This window comes from Triturus cristatus, chromosome 2_2, assembly GCF_964204655.1.
Source record: "Triturus cristatus chromosome 2_2, aTriCri1.1, whole genome shotgun sequence".
Classification (NCBI taxonomy): domain Eukaryota; kingdom Metazoa; phylum Chordata; class Amphibia; order Caudata; family Salamandridae; genus Triturus; species Triturus cristatus.
The window spans coordinates 30,104,390-30,119,021 of NC_140582.1; the positions used below are offsets into that span (position 1 = coordinate 30,104,390).

A 14,632-nucleotide genomic window follows, 5' to 3' on the forward strand; every position below is an offset into this window, starting at 1 on the left:
CAAACTTCCGCTTTTCGCTCCTTTCGTGGCCAAGGAAGGGGCACCTCCTCGCGTCCGCCTAGCCACCGGCCGCAGAACCAGCCTGCACGCGGTCGCGGACGTGATTTCCGCCGAGGCGGTACTGGAGGACGACGCGGTCAGTCCACATCCACCCCGGCAGCATCCGCCGCAAAGCCTTCCAAGGCCGAGCTTTCAGGCCCATTCCACGCCAGTGGGAGGCCGGGTTCGCCATCACCTGATCCACTGGCGTACCATTACTTCGGACAGGTGGGTGCTGCAAATCGTCTGAAGGGGCTACTCCCTCCCCTTCGAGACGACCCCTCCAGCCATGCCACCGCAGCACCACCGTATCTCGGGGGATCATTTGAATCTTCTGCGAGAGGAAGTTTCGGCCCTCTTGGCCAAAGAGGCCGTCGAGCGCGTTCCGAGCCCAGAAGTAGGTTGTGGTTGTTATTCCCACTACTTTCTGGTTCCCAAGAAGGGCAAAGGGGGCCTGCGCCCTATCTTGGACCTCCGGAACGTCAATGCCTTCCTCCGGAAGGAACGGTTCAAAATGTTGACTTTGGCTCAGGTTCTAGCTGCCCTAGACCCTGGAGACTAGATGGTAGCGTTGGACTTGCAGGACGCATATTTCCACATCCCCGTCCTGCCGGCCCACCGGCGTTCTCTGCGGTTCACGGTGGGTCAGGAGCACTTTCAGTTCACCGTGCTCCCCTTCGGCCTTACCAGTGCCCCTCGGGTGTTCACGAAAGTGATGGCGGTGGTCGCAGCTCATCTGCGCAGATCAGGGGTTCCAGTGTTCCCCTATCTCGACGACTGGTTGTTGAAGGTGGGCTCGCCCCAGGCAGTCGTCTCCCACCTCCAGACTACGGCGGATCTCCTGCATTTGCTGGGGTTTTCCATCCGAAGTCACACCTGAGCCCCTCTCAGAAGCTCCTTTTCATCGGAGCGGTTCTCGATTCGGCGCAGTTCCGGGTTCATCCCCCGGAACAGCGGGTCCGGGATATACAGGCCCTGATTCCCATCTTTCGGCCTCTATCCTGGGTTTCGGTCAGGCTAGTGTTGCGGCTTCTGGGGCTGATGGCCTCCTGCATCCTACTAGTGCATCACGCCAGGCGGCGCATGCGGGCTCTGCAGTGGGACCTGAAGTTTCAGTGGGCCCAGCATTACGGCAACCTGTCCGACCATGTCTTGATCTCGGAGGGCACTTCACAGCAGTTGCAGTGGTGGCTCACGGACCGCGATTGGGTTACGGGCAAGAGCCTCTCCCTACCCCTATCGGAGCATGTCGTAGTGACGGATGCGTCCCGCCTGGGATGGGGTGGCCATATGGGAGAGGCGGAAATCAGAGGCCTCTGGTCTCCGGCGGAGTCTCGCCTCCACATCAACTTGTTGGAGCTGAGAGCAATCCGACTTGCACTGAAAGCCTTCCTTCCCTCTGTCCGGGGAAGTGTCGTGCAGGTGTTCACGGACAACACCACCGCCATGTGGTATTGCAACAAACAGGGCGGGGTGGGGTCGTGGACCCTTTGTCAGGAGGCTCTGCGCCTCTGGACATGGCTGGAACACCAGGGCATCACCCTGGTGGTTCAACATCTGGCGGGCTCTCTGAACGCCAGAGCAGACGAACTCAGCCGCCGGTGCATGATGGATCACGAATGGCGTCTGAACTCCGAGGTGGTGCAAGGTCTCTTTTAGCAGTGGGGAGAGCCTTGGTTAGATCTATTCGCCACCGACGAGAATGCGCAATGTCAGCAGTTCTTCGCGTTGGAATTTCCCAGGCGGCACTCGCTCGGCGACGCTTTTCGTTGCGAGTGGAGTTGCGGGCTGTTGTACGCCTTTCCGCCTATACCACTTCTGCCCAGAGTGCTGAAGAAGATCAGGCGCGACCGGGCCCAAGTCATCTTGGTGGCTCCGGATTGGGCACGAAGGTACTGGTATCCCGAGCTACTCAGTATGTTGACCGATCCTCCGATACGTCTGCCCCTTCGGGAGGATCTTCTGTCGCAGCAGCAGGGGACGGTCCTCCACCCAAACCTGTCCAGCCTCCACCTCCATGCGTGGAGATTGAGCGGCGGCAGTTGATGCCATTTGACTTGCCTCCTGAAGTCTGTGATATCATTCTGGCAGCCAGGCGTCCCTCCACAAAGACGGTATACGCCTGCCGGTGGAACAAATTTGTGGTATGGTGCACAGCAAAGGCTGTGGATCCCCTTTCCGCCCCTCTGTCTGAGGTTCTCCTCTTTCTTCTTTCTTTGGCCCGGCAGGGCTCTGCCCTGGGCACCTTGAAAGGTTATCTTGCTGTCCTCTCTGCCTTCTTACGGCTTCCTGATCAGCCCTCTCTTTTCAAGTCCCCTGTAGTGTCACGCTTTCTTAAAGGCATTACTCACACGTTCCCTCCTGTCCCTTTCGTAATGCCTCAGTGGGACTTGTCTTGACATTCCTGATGTGCGCTCCCTTTGAGCCTCTTCACAATTGTCCTCTTCGTCTTCTAACTCTTAAGACTGCTTTCCTGGTAGCCATCACCTCGGCTAGACGGGTGAGTGAGCTCCAGGCTCTATCGTCCAAGCCTCCTTTTCTAAAGCCTCCTTTTCTATCTGTTCATCCGGACAAGGTTGTCCTTCGGCCTCGTCCCTCCTTTCTTCCGAAAGTGGTGACCTCCTTTCATCTTGGGCAATCTGTCACCTTGCCCACCTTCTTTCCGCCTCTGCATCCTTCCAAAGAGGAAGAGCGGCTCCACCGTCTGGACCCAAAACGTGCGCTCTCCTTTTATTTGGACCGCACGAAACAGTTTCGAGTGGACGACCAGCTTTTCGTTGGCTACGTGGGTGCAAAGAAGGGAAAAGCTGTGCACAAACGGACCATCTCCCGGTGGGTCGTTTTGTGTATAAAAATCTGTTATTCCTTGGCAAAAAAGGACCCTCCTGTTGGGCTGCGAGCCCATTCTACTCTGGCCACAGCGGCTACTACTGCTTTGGGACGGGGAGTCCCTTTGCAGGACATCTGTCAGGCAGCGACGTGGGCTTCGCTGCACACGTTTGCCAGGCACTATTGCCTAGACAGCCAAGTCCGGAGGGATGGCTTCTTTGGCCGTTCTGTCCTCCAGGACTTTCTGGTGTGATCTTGTTTCGCAGACCCACCACCGGGGATGGTATTGCTTGGGTATCTATTCTAAGGTGAGGAATCTAACTAACGTGTTTCTTTCAGATGAACAAGTTACTTGCCTTCGGTAACGATGTATCTGTAAGAAACATTAGTTAGTTAGATTCCTCACCGACCCACCCATCCTCCCCGTTCTGCGAACTGACATCTAGGGTTAAGGCTATCCCTTTCAGGGCCCTAGAATTTTTTGGCACCAGTGTCGGTCTCTTGCATGGCTCTGCGTTCCTGGCGCGGAAAGCAATGTACAAGGACTGACGTCAGCGCGCGAGGGCGGCATCTAAGTACTCTGACGTCATTCCGGCGCACGACGCCGACGACTGACACGGAGCCGCAGACTACGCCTAGCGAAGCGCAAGGGGTATTGCTGACGAAAAATCTTCCGGATCCAGTCTGACGCCTGGGGATATTCTAAGGTGAGGAATCTAACTAACTAATGTTTCTTACAGATACATCGTTACCGAAGGTAAGTAACTTGTTCTTTAAGATACAATCAATAAAATAATAAAAATAAAAAAATAAGTGTGCACCATATACTAAGCCAGCCTCTTTACACTCCTGTGTGATTGGGTTCCGAGTATGTAACCTCCTCACTATCTTCTTGTGGCACATTGAACCGATCGCCGTCGCTACTCAGAGTCAAGTACAGAAATGATGTGCCTGGCTATATTAGCAGAGCTGCAATAGGATACCATTGGCAAACTACTTCACCCATCAGGGGAGGGAGGGGCTCAGTAGTCCCTGTCTGCCCTGTGACCAAACAAACTGGTCTGGTGCGTGTTTGGGACTTAGTCTCTTTAGTCTTTAGATGCTAATGGGCCATGGGATGTATTTGTTCCCTGATGTAAAACACAAATATTAGCAGAAAACGGAAGCAAAGTTTCATGACCGAGATAATGACTAATTTGTTATATGATAGAGAGGTTACTTAAATTACTTCATTTGTGCAAGCTGTGTTAGACGTAGAACATTTAGGAATCCTATTAGTTTACCCCATTTTAAGCTAGTACTCCTTTTATTGACCCTGGAAAGATGAAAAATGTTAACAATGTCTCACCTGAACAAGTTACCTGCAAGCCACTTACAAATCTCAACCTTGAACTTTTAAACTCCTGTGATTTTTTTTTTTTGATTTTTTTTTTTTTTTTTTAAGTTTGTATGCCTCATCTCATTGCCCACATTTAACAAGTAAGAAAGATAATATCTATACGTGAGATGCACGAACATTTAATCTAGGTGTCTACTCTAGACCGTGTGTTCCCAAGATGAATATAAACAGTATTATCCTTGAAACCGAGACCCATTAAAGTCAGGGTTACAGCAGGTATGAGAGGCCACTTCCTATCATGTAGTTGCACATTGCTCATGCTAACTAGCCACTTCCTCCATCTGCTCATTTTTCCAGTTGTGCCCAAATCCCATCAGGGGAAAGAAGGGACAGAAGTTATGGAGGATTCGTTTCTAGATGGGTAGATCTGCATTGTATAGATATTTGGTTTCATCTTATGAAGCTTTGCTGGGGGATACTAAACTTATTCAAATTCTATATTTCCAACAGGATGGAACTATTTCTCCAGAACAACGGGATGAAGTAATCCTGTGGTTGGTTAAACTGAAATACCAATTCAGCATTTATCCAGAAACGCTTGCCTTGGCGATCTGTCTTCTAGACAGGTTTTTAACTACTGTAAAGGTAAATATTTGTATGATAAAACCACTGCAAGTGTTTGTTTTATTGCAGTTCATTTCAGAATATGGATCAAACTTCTTCTGTGACTTGTGGATTTTAGAGTTTCCTGTACACAGAACTCTAGCTCATTCAAGCTCCACTAGTCATATTTGTGTGGTCCCTGCACGTCATATGATGCCTGGTTTATTGTAGATTCTCTTGGTAATTTGTGTTAAGCAATGTAGTCGCTTGTTCTGCAGCTCTTGGGCCTCTGTATGTGGGTGTTTTGGAAAGAATGTAAAATTTCAGTGCTCTAAACTTTGGGTGATGGTGCAGTATGACAATGTCCGATTAAATTGTTTAGTTAAGAATACAAACAGCTGTAGGCCTGCTACAATACACTCCTCAGGTTCAGTTATGTGTGTGTGCGTATGTTATCTCTATAATGTGAACCTAGACAAAAGTCAGCGGAGTGCCCTACGTGGTCAAAGACAAGCATAACGTCAATGACTAATAGGAGAAAATTTGGGTTGTGGACAGTTAATGCATTGAAATGCTTTCTTTAGGTCTTTAACTCTCCCTAAATTGGAGCAGTGTTTGGCGGGTCCTGATGGATACAGGGACTTTGTTCCAGATCCTACGCGCATAAAATGAAAAGGCCTGCTGTCTTGTTTATTCTTTTTTTACACTACTTAGTCAGCAGTCTGATGGTCTCCCTTGTGTGTGTGTGTGCCTAGAACCACCAGAGATGGTGAACTTCAATTCCAGGGATCCCGCTCAATAGTCATAAGCACTGAATATTCCCGCCCATGTGCGGGGACCCCGAGTACATTAAATATATAATTTTTCCATAACTAAAAAATGCAGCCTTAATCAAAAAGGCTAGACAATGCTACCATAAATTGCATTTTATTCAATAAACATACTTCTGCTTTCAATTGTTTTAATCACATTTGTAGGAAGAAAACCAGGTATGCAAAGAGACAATCCATTCTTTCTTTATTGAACTGCACAATATGCATTGTTAGCCCATAGGATGTATTGAAAACACATGAAAAGAAAAGAATTTAGGCACTGGCATTGTGTCTTTAAGGCAGCCATGACCCCTTTTCTCCCATCATACCTCAGGGGTGACAGTTGGGTCAGTTTTTCTTTCTGGTTCCTTCAGTCAGGACCCTGGAGTTTGAGCTCTCACTTTTTTGGCTTTTTTTGTCAAAAATGTCCTTCATATTAGTAGTCCCTGTTTCACTTGCCCTCTTATATCTGTTGGTGTAAGGGGCTATCATTTCCTGACAAAATATACCTTTTTTCTGTGAAAAGTTGGCTTCCTTGTTTGATCCTTGCCCTTCTTGTGGCAAATGAAGGCTAAAACAGACACCCATGCTGTCTGTATTCTCTGTCTCCGAGACACATGTTCCTGAGACTTGTCAGCATTGTAGGAATGTATACAGGCATACTCTGAGAGATAGAGAGAATACTCCTGTATGGTCTCTTGGAGAGACAAAAGTCGACTGCTGGATCCAGAGGAAGATCACCCTATAAACACAAGAAAAGGAGACCCATATCTACCTCTAGAAGTAAAATTCCTGTGTGTTCTCCATCAGCGTTGAAAATGCCTGCCGCAAATAAGAAGAGCAGATCGACGTCGCAGGTATTGGCGTCAATGTTGCCACCTACGCTCTCGTTGTCAAAAACGGCGACAGAACATTCATTGACGCACCGCTCCATGACTAAGCCTTCATTGTCGAATAGTGGTGAAATTGGTGTTACCTCATCATCGGCGTTCACTGCCGGCACATGATCCTGAGATGCCATCATTGCGACGACTATCGACGTCAGACCAGCACCCTCCGTTGGCGTCAACTTGGCAACGCTTCACGTCGAGGCATCGGTCTCCATTAATGTCAACTTGACAACAGTCAACATTGAGACGGCGATCTCCGACGTCGTCCAGCCAACGTACAACGTCAACGCATCGGTCTCTGTCGGCGGCATCCCAATCAAAATCTGCCGTCGAGACACCGGGTCCCACCGACATCATCCCAGCGACATTTGACGTCGGCAAAAGGTTTGCCATAAATTTCTGCTCAATGTCGAGACATGCCCCTGTCGGGGTCGACAGGGCATCATTCTCCACCGGCGCCGGTAGTTCAAAGGCACTAGACATCCAGACACAGACTCGCAGAGGTCACATTCGATGTTAAGGAGAAGCTCATAGTCTAGAAAGCAGGCAAGGAGCTTGACGCTGACCCCATCGCCGCAGTGCACGCCTTCAAGAAAAGGAACAACATCAAGATCATCAGCACAGATGCCCCCCACGTTGTCAAGCGGCTCTTTTTTGCCTTCTTCTGACCGGAGGACACAAAGCGATGCCACAGGACATCCATAAGACTGCACCTAGCACTCATCAAGAACAGAGAGCTCCCCCCTCTGAAGCTTCTGTGCACCTGTCTCCCAGATGGTTATTACCAGTGCGACACTGGCAGAACCCTACTACTGCTTAATTGGATCAGCCTCAAAACTACTCCAGTTCTCTCCATAACTCCTCTTTTGTGCGGCTGGCAGAAGCTGTAGACCTCACCTACAACTGCTCCTCGAGGTCGCGAGCGTTCTCGTACTGGAAGTCTTCCACCTAAAAGACCAAGATCGACCACACCGACCTGTAGGTTTCGTACACCACCTGGACATAGGTCTCCTAAGTGGTCCTCGTCCACGCACTCATCAAAGAGAGAATATTCTGACTGATAGCCCACCTTAAAGGTTCTCTCCAGTGGATGACATTAACACCTTCCACGAGGTACTGGCTAGAGGAGCACATAAGTTGAATATAGACATGCCTGCTGCTCCAACAACATAATCAGTCATTTTTGAAACTCTACACCAGAGATCAGCCTCAAGAATATTGCTGCCTTTGGTGCCTTGACTCATTCAGCCAGTGAGGAACACCTTCCTCATGCCGGTCTCCCTCAAGTCTGCTCCTGCGAGGATTTAAAAATAAATACAAACCACCAGAGCAAGATCTGCTATTCTTGAGGGCGGATCCTCCACTGGATTCGGTGATAATTGCTGCGGCAAAGAAGACCCATGCAGTAGCGTCTTCATCTACTGTCCCGTCAAAGGGCAATTCCCAGGATTCCTGGGGTAGGGAAGGTGTGGCACCTCTGCTTCCTTCTTAAAGGTGTTCAATGCATCAGCCCTGTTGGGGTGCTACGACTGGTCCTTATGGGAGTCTCTTGAAAGGTTCTAAGACAAGCTGCCAAGGAAGATCGGCAGGATTTTGAGGTAGTGTTCCAAGTAGCAGGCATAGTAGCGATCCAGATGATGAGCGCGGGAGCAGATGGTTCAACCCTTGTGGCACATGCGTACGCCCATGGAATATGCGCTCGACGTTTGTCTTGGCTCCGACTTACTGCACTCAAGCAGGAAGCCCACAACACTATTTGAATCTGCCCTTTACCGATAATCCACTCTTTGGATCCCATGCAGACGACGAAATGGCCAAAATGAAGGTGGAACTCGACACACTGAAGGTGGTCGGTCTGGAGAAGGAAAAAGATTTCCATCGTCGGTACAGGCCATACAATTGCAGGCCCCCTCATCAGAGGTTTCAAGTCCCTCAATGGTCACAATGTTAGCAGCAACGCCAACCCACAGCGCACTACCAAGGTTGGTGCTCTACAAGCGGCCGAAAGCGCCGCACCAGACCTCTGCGAAAACCCCAGGGACGCAATGAATAATCGCTTCCTCCGTCGCTGTTCTCCACTCCAGTAAGGGGGAATGTTGGACCTAACGTCCTAAAGGTAGCTTGGCTCAGGCCAACAGGCTTTTATCCCCTCATAGCGCCTCGTGCTTGCATCACACCCAGCTCACAATTTAACGCAACACCACTTAAAAAGGACACTACACCGATTAAATGTAAAGATTACTTGAACTCTTAATCTTGTCTTCTCAAACGTGGATACTCAATTTCCCCTTTCAGGACAAAACATTTCCTTACATTTCAGGTTCAACATTTCATTACCTTACAGGATAAACATTTCATTTCATTTCAGGGTAAACATTTCATTTGTCAATACAGTTCTTTTGATATAACCCCAGCACAGCAAATATTTAGACACAATATATGGCTTTCCCCTAATCTGAACGATGTTCCCCTGATAGCTGGTTTCTCTATTCGCTATACTTCTGGACTCTTAGACGGTCACGGATATATACTCATTACACTCAAAGACTAACTGGTCAAGGACCGTGCTGCTGGCAGTTACTAAATGCTATCTAGGCAGTTTATTCGTAGGCTCTTTATTACCAAGCTTAATCCCTTCTGGAAAGACCTTACACATCAACTCTCGTTGGTATTAGGACTTGGTCTGCTGCCTTCAGCATCATGTGGATCCATACTACCGCTTTGACTTCTGTCCCGTGTGGAATTGGGACTGTGTATTGTTGTTCACAACTTGGACCTGGGTTCACTCTGGGCTAAATGGACCACCTCTGTGCGTGAATGCGGGCTCCCTTGGGCTCTTCCCCCCACTCTGTTTATGCCCCGCTTACTGTTTCCGCAGTGTCATTCCTACGACGTTCCTCAGAACCGGGAGTCGAGTGCTCACCCCCACAGGGCAGACTGAGTTTGTCGCGCTGACAGGATGATCTTTCTCGGGGGACAGGTGAAGGACAGGGCACAACCACCAACCGCCTCCCCCCCCCCCCAAGGACTGCCCTGCGGGTGAGCTCCTCCGCTGGTGGAAGCCTCGCTCCTTCACTCTCCACAGCCCCCTGGACATTTTCCTCAGCAATCTCCACAGGCCAGGGGGATGACCCAATACTTCCGCGTCCTCTGTCTCGGGCTCCCGCAGCCGCCAGTAGCAGCGCGGCTTGCGGAGGCGCAGCCTACCTTCTCCACTGGCAACAGCGGGGCGGCGCTTCGGCGTCGGTCCCGCTCACGTGACCCTGGGCAGTGACTTCAAGGCCAGATCCGCCCCGCACTTCCTGGATGCGAGTTTTTCTCCTCAGCTGGCTGACGCGATGCCGGCCAGCGCTTCCCCAAGAGATTCCTTCACTTCTCCAGATCTCCCAATGACCACCGGCCACACCCCGGCAATCCAAGGCAGTCTCTCAACCTCGGGGTTGCGGCGGTGAGTACTCCAGGCAAGGAATCGTGACGGGGGGGGCACAAATTAAGGCCGCAAGGCTCACCTCACGACCGATGATTAAGCCAGCCAACCTCTACACGATAGGGCCCGGGCCCCTCCCCTGTAGTCAGGGACAGTGGACAGTCGCTAGGGCCAATTCGACTCGGAAATCCCAGGCCACGACAGGGGTGAGAGAAAGGCAGGTCCAGATGGAGATTCTCCCCTGGGTCCAGACCTTCAGGGAATCTGACTACTTGGAGGCTCTCAGGGAAACGATGACCCCCAAAGTCTTTGGCTGTGTTCAGGGACCGGTCACAAGGTTGGGGGTGGTGTCAGCTGATTTTGGAAGACGCGCATACCCAAAGACCTGTCACTCCCCTATCCAGCGCAGCCACCTCCTCACACAGGTGCCTTACTCCTGACTGCCTCCCAGCACCTCCCACTCCTAAAATGGCCGCCCTGCCCCCACCTCTATTTATCACCTGGGGCCTGACTGGCCAGAGTGGCCCAGAAGGTTCCGGAACCCCTCATGGCAGCCTATGGCCCAGGTGCAGAGGTGACAGTTGGAACCACCATTTTGTGAGTCGAACCTCCCTCTCCCTGTTTCTACAGTGAAGCACCTTGCGCCTCTCCCTCAAGTAATAAGGAAAAGGTGCCCAGAGCCTCTACATCAACATCCAAAAAATAATTAGTGGACAGAAAAAAAATGAGAAGGGAAAGGGGAAAAAGAAATAATGAGGAGGGAACTGCCAAAGGGCTGACAGGTCTAACGCGCGTCGTCCCCCCCCCCCCCCCAGCTGAAAGTGGGGAGAGCTACCCAATCCCTTGGGAGTCCTCTTCACTAAGGCGGAAATACCTGGATAGACCGTCAGCATAGGCGTGGTCCACTCCCGGGCGATGTTCCACCCTAAAGTTCATTCCCTGTAGGGAGATGGACCACCTCAATAACTTGGGATTCTCGCCCCTCATTTGCATATGTCACCTGAGGGGCCGGCGGTCGGTCTGAACCAGGAAGTGCGAGCCAAACAGGTATGGCCGCAGCTTCTTCAGAGCTCACACCACCGCTAAAGCCTCCCTCTCAATCGCACTCCACCTCTGTTCCCGGGGGAGTAGTCTCCTAGACAGGAACACCACCGGTTGGTCCAGACCCTCTTCGTTGAGTTGCGACAGTACTGCCCCGATGCCATGCTCCGACGCATCCGTTTGGACGATGAACTCCTTGGAGAAGTCGGGGGCCCTGAGAACAGGTGCCGCACACATTGCCTTTTTTAAGGTGTCAAAGGCTTGTTGACACCCCTCGGTCCAGATTACCCGTCGAGGGTGCTTTTTAGAAGTGAGCTCAGTCAAGGGAGCCACGATAGTACCGTATCCCTTGACAAAGCGTCGGTAGTAGCCAGTGAGGCCCAGAAAGGCTCGGACCTCCGTCTGAGTCTTAGGGGGTTCCCAGGCCATGATGGTTTCAATCTTTGCCTGGAGGGGTTGCACCTTGCCCCGACCCACTAAGTGACCGAGGTACACCACCGACCCCTGCCCGATCTGGCACTTACTGGCCTTGATCGTCAGACCCGCCTGCTGCAAAGCCTGAAGGACAGCCTGAAGGTGACGCAAATGGTCCTCCCAGCTGCTGCTGAAGACAGCGATGTCATCCAGGTACGCAACCGAAAAGGCCTCCATCCCGGAGAGGACCTGGTTCACCTGCCGCTGGAAAGTGGCAGGGGCGTTCTTGAGCCCAAAGGGTATCACACAGAACTGGTAGTGACCCTCAGGTGTGGAGAAAGCTGACCTTTCCTTTGCTCCGTCTGTCAGGGAGATCTGCCAGTACCCGGATGTAAGGTCAAAGGTACTGAGATATTGGGCAGCTCCCAACCGGTCAATGAGCTCATCCGCCCTCTGGATGGGATGAGCATCGGTCTTTGTCACAGAGTTCAGTCCCCTGTAATCCACACAGACCCGGAGTTCTGGGGTAGTGCCCTGCGGGGCAACTTTGGGTACCAGTACCACCGGACTGGACCAGGGACTGCTTGAAGGCTCAATCACTCCCAGCTCCAGCATCTTGGTGACTTCTCCATGGATGCTGGCCTTCACCTTATCCGACAGTCGGTAGGACTTGGACTTCACAGGTGGGCTGTCCCCTGTGTCCACATCATGGGTACACTGATGAGTCCTTCCCGGGATAAGTGAGAACAAGGAAGCAAACTGCTCCAAAACTCGGCAGCAGTCTCTCCGCTGTTCGGGAGTTAGGGATGGTGAAAGGATCACTCCCTCTACCGACCCATCCTTCTCTTGGGACGCAAAAAGATCAGGAAGAGGTTCACTTTCCTCTTCCTCTGACCCATCAGTCACCATCATCAAAGTGACCTCGGGTCTCTCTTGGTGAGGCTTGAGGCGGTTGACATGGAGCACCCGATGGGGCTGCCTGGGGGTCTTAAGATCCACCACATAGGTGACCTTGCCCTTCTTCTCAACCACCTCAAAGGGGCCTGACCAGCGATCCTGGAGGGCTCTAAGCTCTCCAGGTTCCATCACCCACACCTTCTGGCCAGGCTCCAGCTCCACCGGGTGAGCATTACGGTCATACCATTCCTTCATGACCGTCTGGCTGGCTTCTAGGTTTTCAGAAGCTTGCTTCCACAACCTAGCCATTTGGCTACGAAAGGCCAGCATGTAGCTCACCACATCCGGGGGAAGTTTTCTGGGAGTCTTTTCCCATCCATCCTTCACCAGGCTGAGGGGTCCATGCACAGGGTGTCCGTACAACAGCTCGAAGGGGCTGAAGCCCACTCCTTTCTGTGGTACCTCCCTGTAAGAAAACAGCAAACCGGGTGGGAGGACGTCCCATTTCCTCCGCAGGCTCTCGGGCAGACTCCTGATCATGCCCTTTAAGGTTTTGTTAAACATTTCCACCAGACCATTGGTCTGGGGTTGATAAGGGGTGGAGAACCGGTAAGTGACTCCACACTCTTTCCACATAGCCCGCATATATGCCGACATGAAGTTGGTACCTCTGTCCGACACAACTTCCTTGGGGAATCCCATCCGGGTGAAAATTCCCATAAGAGCCCGTGCCACCGCAGGTGCAGTAATGGTCCTCAGAGGGATAGCCTCTGGGTACCGGGTGGCATGATCCACTAGAACCAGGATAAACCTGTGACCGGCAGACGTTGCTGGATCCAATGGCCCAACAATGTCGATGCCCACCCTTTCAAAGGGGGTGCCAACGACAGGCAGTGGTTCCAGGGGAGCCTTCAGCTTCACCCCTGTTTTCCCACTAGCTTGGCAGGTTACACACGTCCTACAAAAAGTCAGACGTAATCCTCATCTGAGGCCAGTAGAAATGAGGGAACAGTCGAGCAAAGGTCTTGTCCTGTCCCAAGTGTCCTGCCAAGGGTATTTCGTGAGCCAATCCCAAAAGAAAGGCTCGGTAACGCTGGGGAACTACCAAGGCCCGGGATGATCCATGCACCGGAGCCTTGGGTTCGCTATAAAGGAGACCATCTTCCCAGTATATGTGGAAGTTCCCCGAATCGTTACCCGCTGCCTGGGCTTCGGCCTGTCGCCGCAAACCCTCAAGGGTAGGGCACTCCTTCTGGGCCCGACAAAGCTCCTCCCTAGTAGGTCCTCCCTCCACCTGCCATTCTGTAGGGGTAGGTAAGCCCTCCAGGGAAGTCACATCCCCCTCCATAGACTCCAGGACCACTTCAGTCGCCCCATCCACCTTCTGAGGTTCAGCTGCCGGGGCAGGCTTTCCCTGTCCCTGTTTACCCTTCTGGCAGCTGGTTGGGCCTTTGTCACAGGCTCCAACTTCTGTGAACTCCCTCTTCGGGTAGTCACGGACCGTGTGTTGGGCACACGTCTACTCAGGTGTCCCCAACATCTCCATGTGGGCCCTGAACTCGACCTCCTTCCACGCCGAATGTTCAAGGTCCTTTCCCAACAGACAGTCGACCGGCATGGCAGGGCTTATCGCAACTCGTAGAGGACCCGCAACCCCTCCCCACTCAAAGGGAATCTGGGCCACCGGATAGTGACCCTCTCGGTTGTCAGCCATCACAACCGGGTGGACTACATGGGGAACTACCTGCTCTGGGGACACCAGCTGACTCCTTACCATAGTCATGCTGGCTCCTGTGTCCCTCAGAGCCTCCACCCTCTGGGCATTGATGGTGACCCATTGCCTATACTTAGTAGTATTCGAGGGCACCTGGGTCATGGGAACCATCTCACAATCCCCTAGGGACACTAAGGTTAGCCCTGCCCATTCACCGTCCTTATCTAGGGGCAACTCCTCCCCGAGCACTACACTCGCCACCCCAGGGGTCTTTCCTTCAATGGAAGGGTGTTGTCTCTTGGGACACTTGGCATCCCCCTTATAGTGCCCAATCTCGCCACACTCATAACAACGGACAACCACGGTCAGGATAAGGGGGCTTGTGGGGGCCAACCTTAGGAGGGAATCCTACTCCCTTGCCTTGTGAACTCTTGGGGGCCTTTAGAGAACTCCTTCTTTTTGTCTCCCCCCTCTTTCTTCTGGGGGGCGCCCTGTCCAGCCCCTTGGAAATTCCCTCCAGTCCTTTTGAAGATACCCGGGTACTTGCCCAGATATCCGCCTCCTCTGCAAGCTTCCTAGGATTAGTTAGCTTGCTGTCCACCAGGTGTTGACGCAGCTCCGAAAAAC

The 14,632-nt window shown here is 52.0% G+C and overlaps 1 protein-coding gene across 1 annotated transcript in view; it reads left to right on the forward strand.

Moving 5' to 3' along the window:
• Positions 1 to 14,632, forward strand: part of CCNI (cyclin I) — a 359,299-nt gene that overhangs the window by 116,124 nt on the left and 228,543 nt on the right. Inside the window, exon 3 of the mRNA XM_085640959.1 lies at positions 4,718 to 4,852. Within this exon, the coding sequence (XP_085497085.1) occupies positions 4,718 to 4,852 (135 nt within the window). The remainder of the gene's footprint in view (positions 1 to 4,717; positions 4,853 to 14,632) is intronic.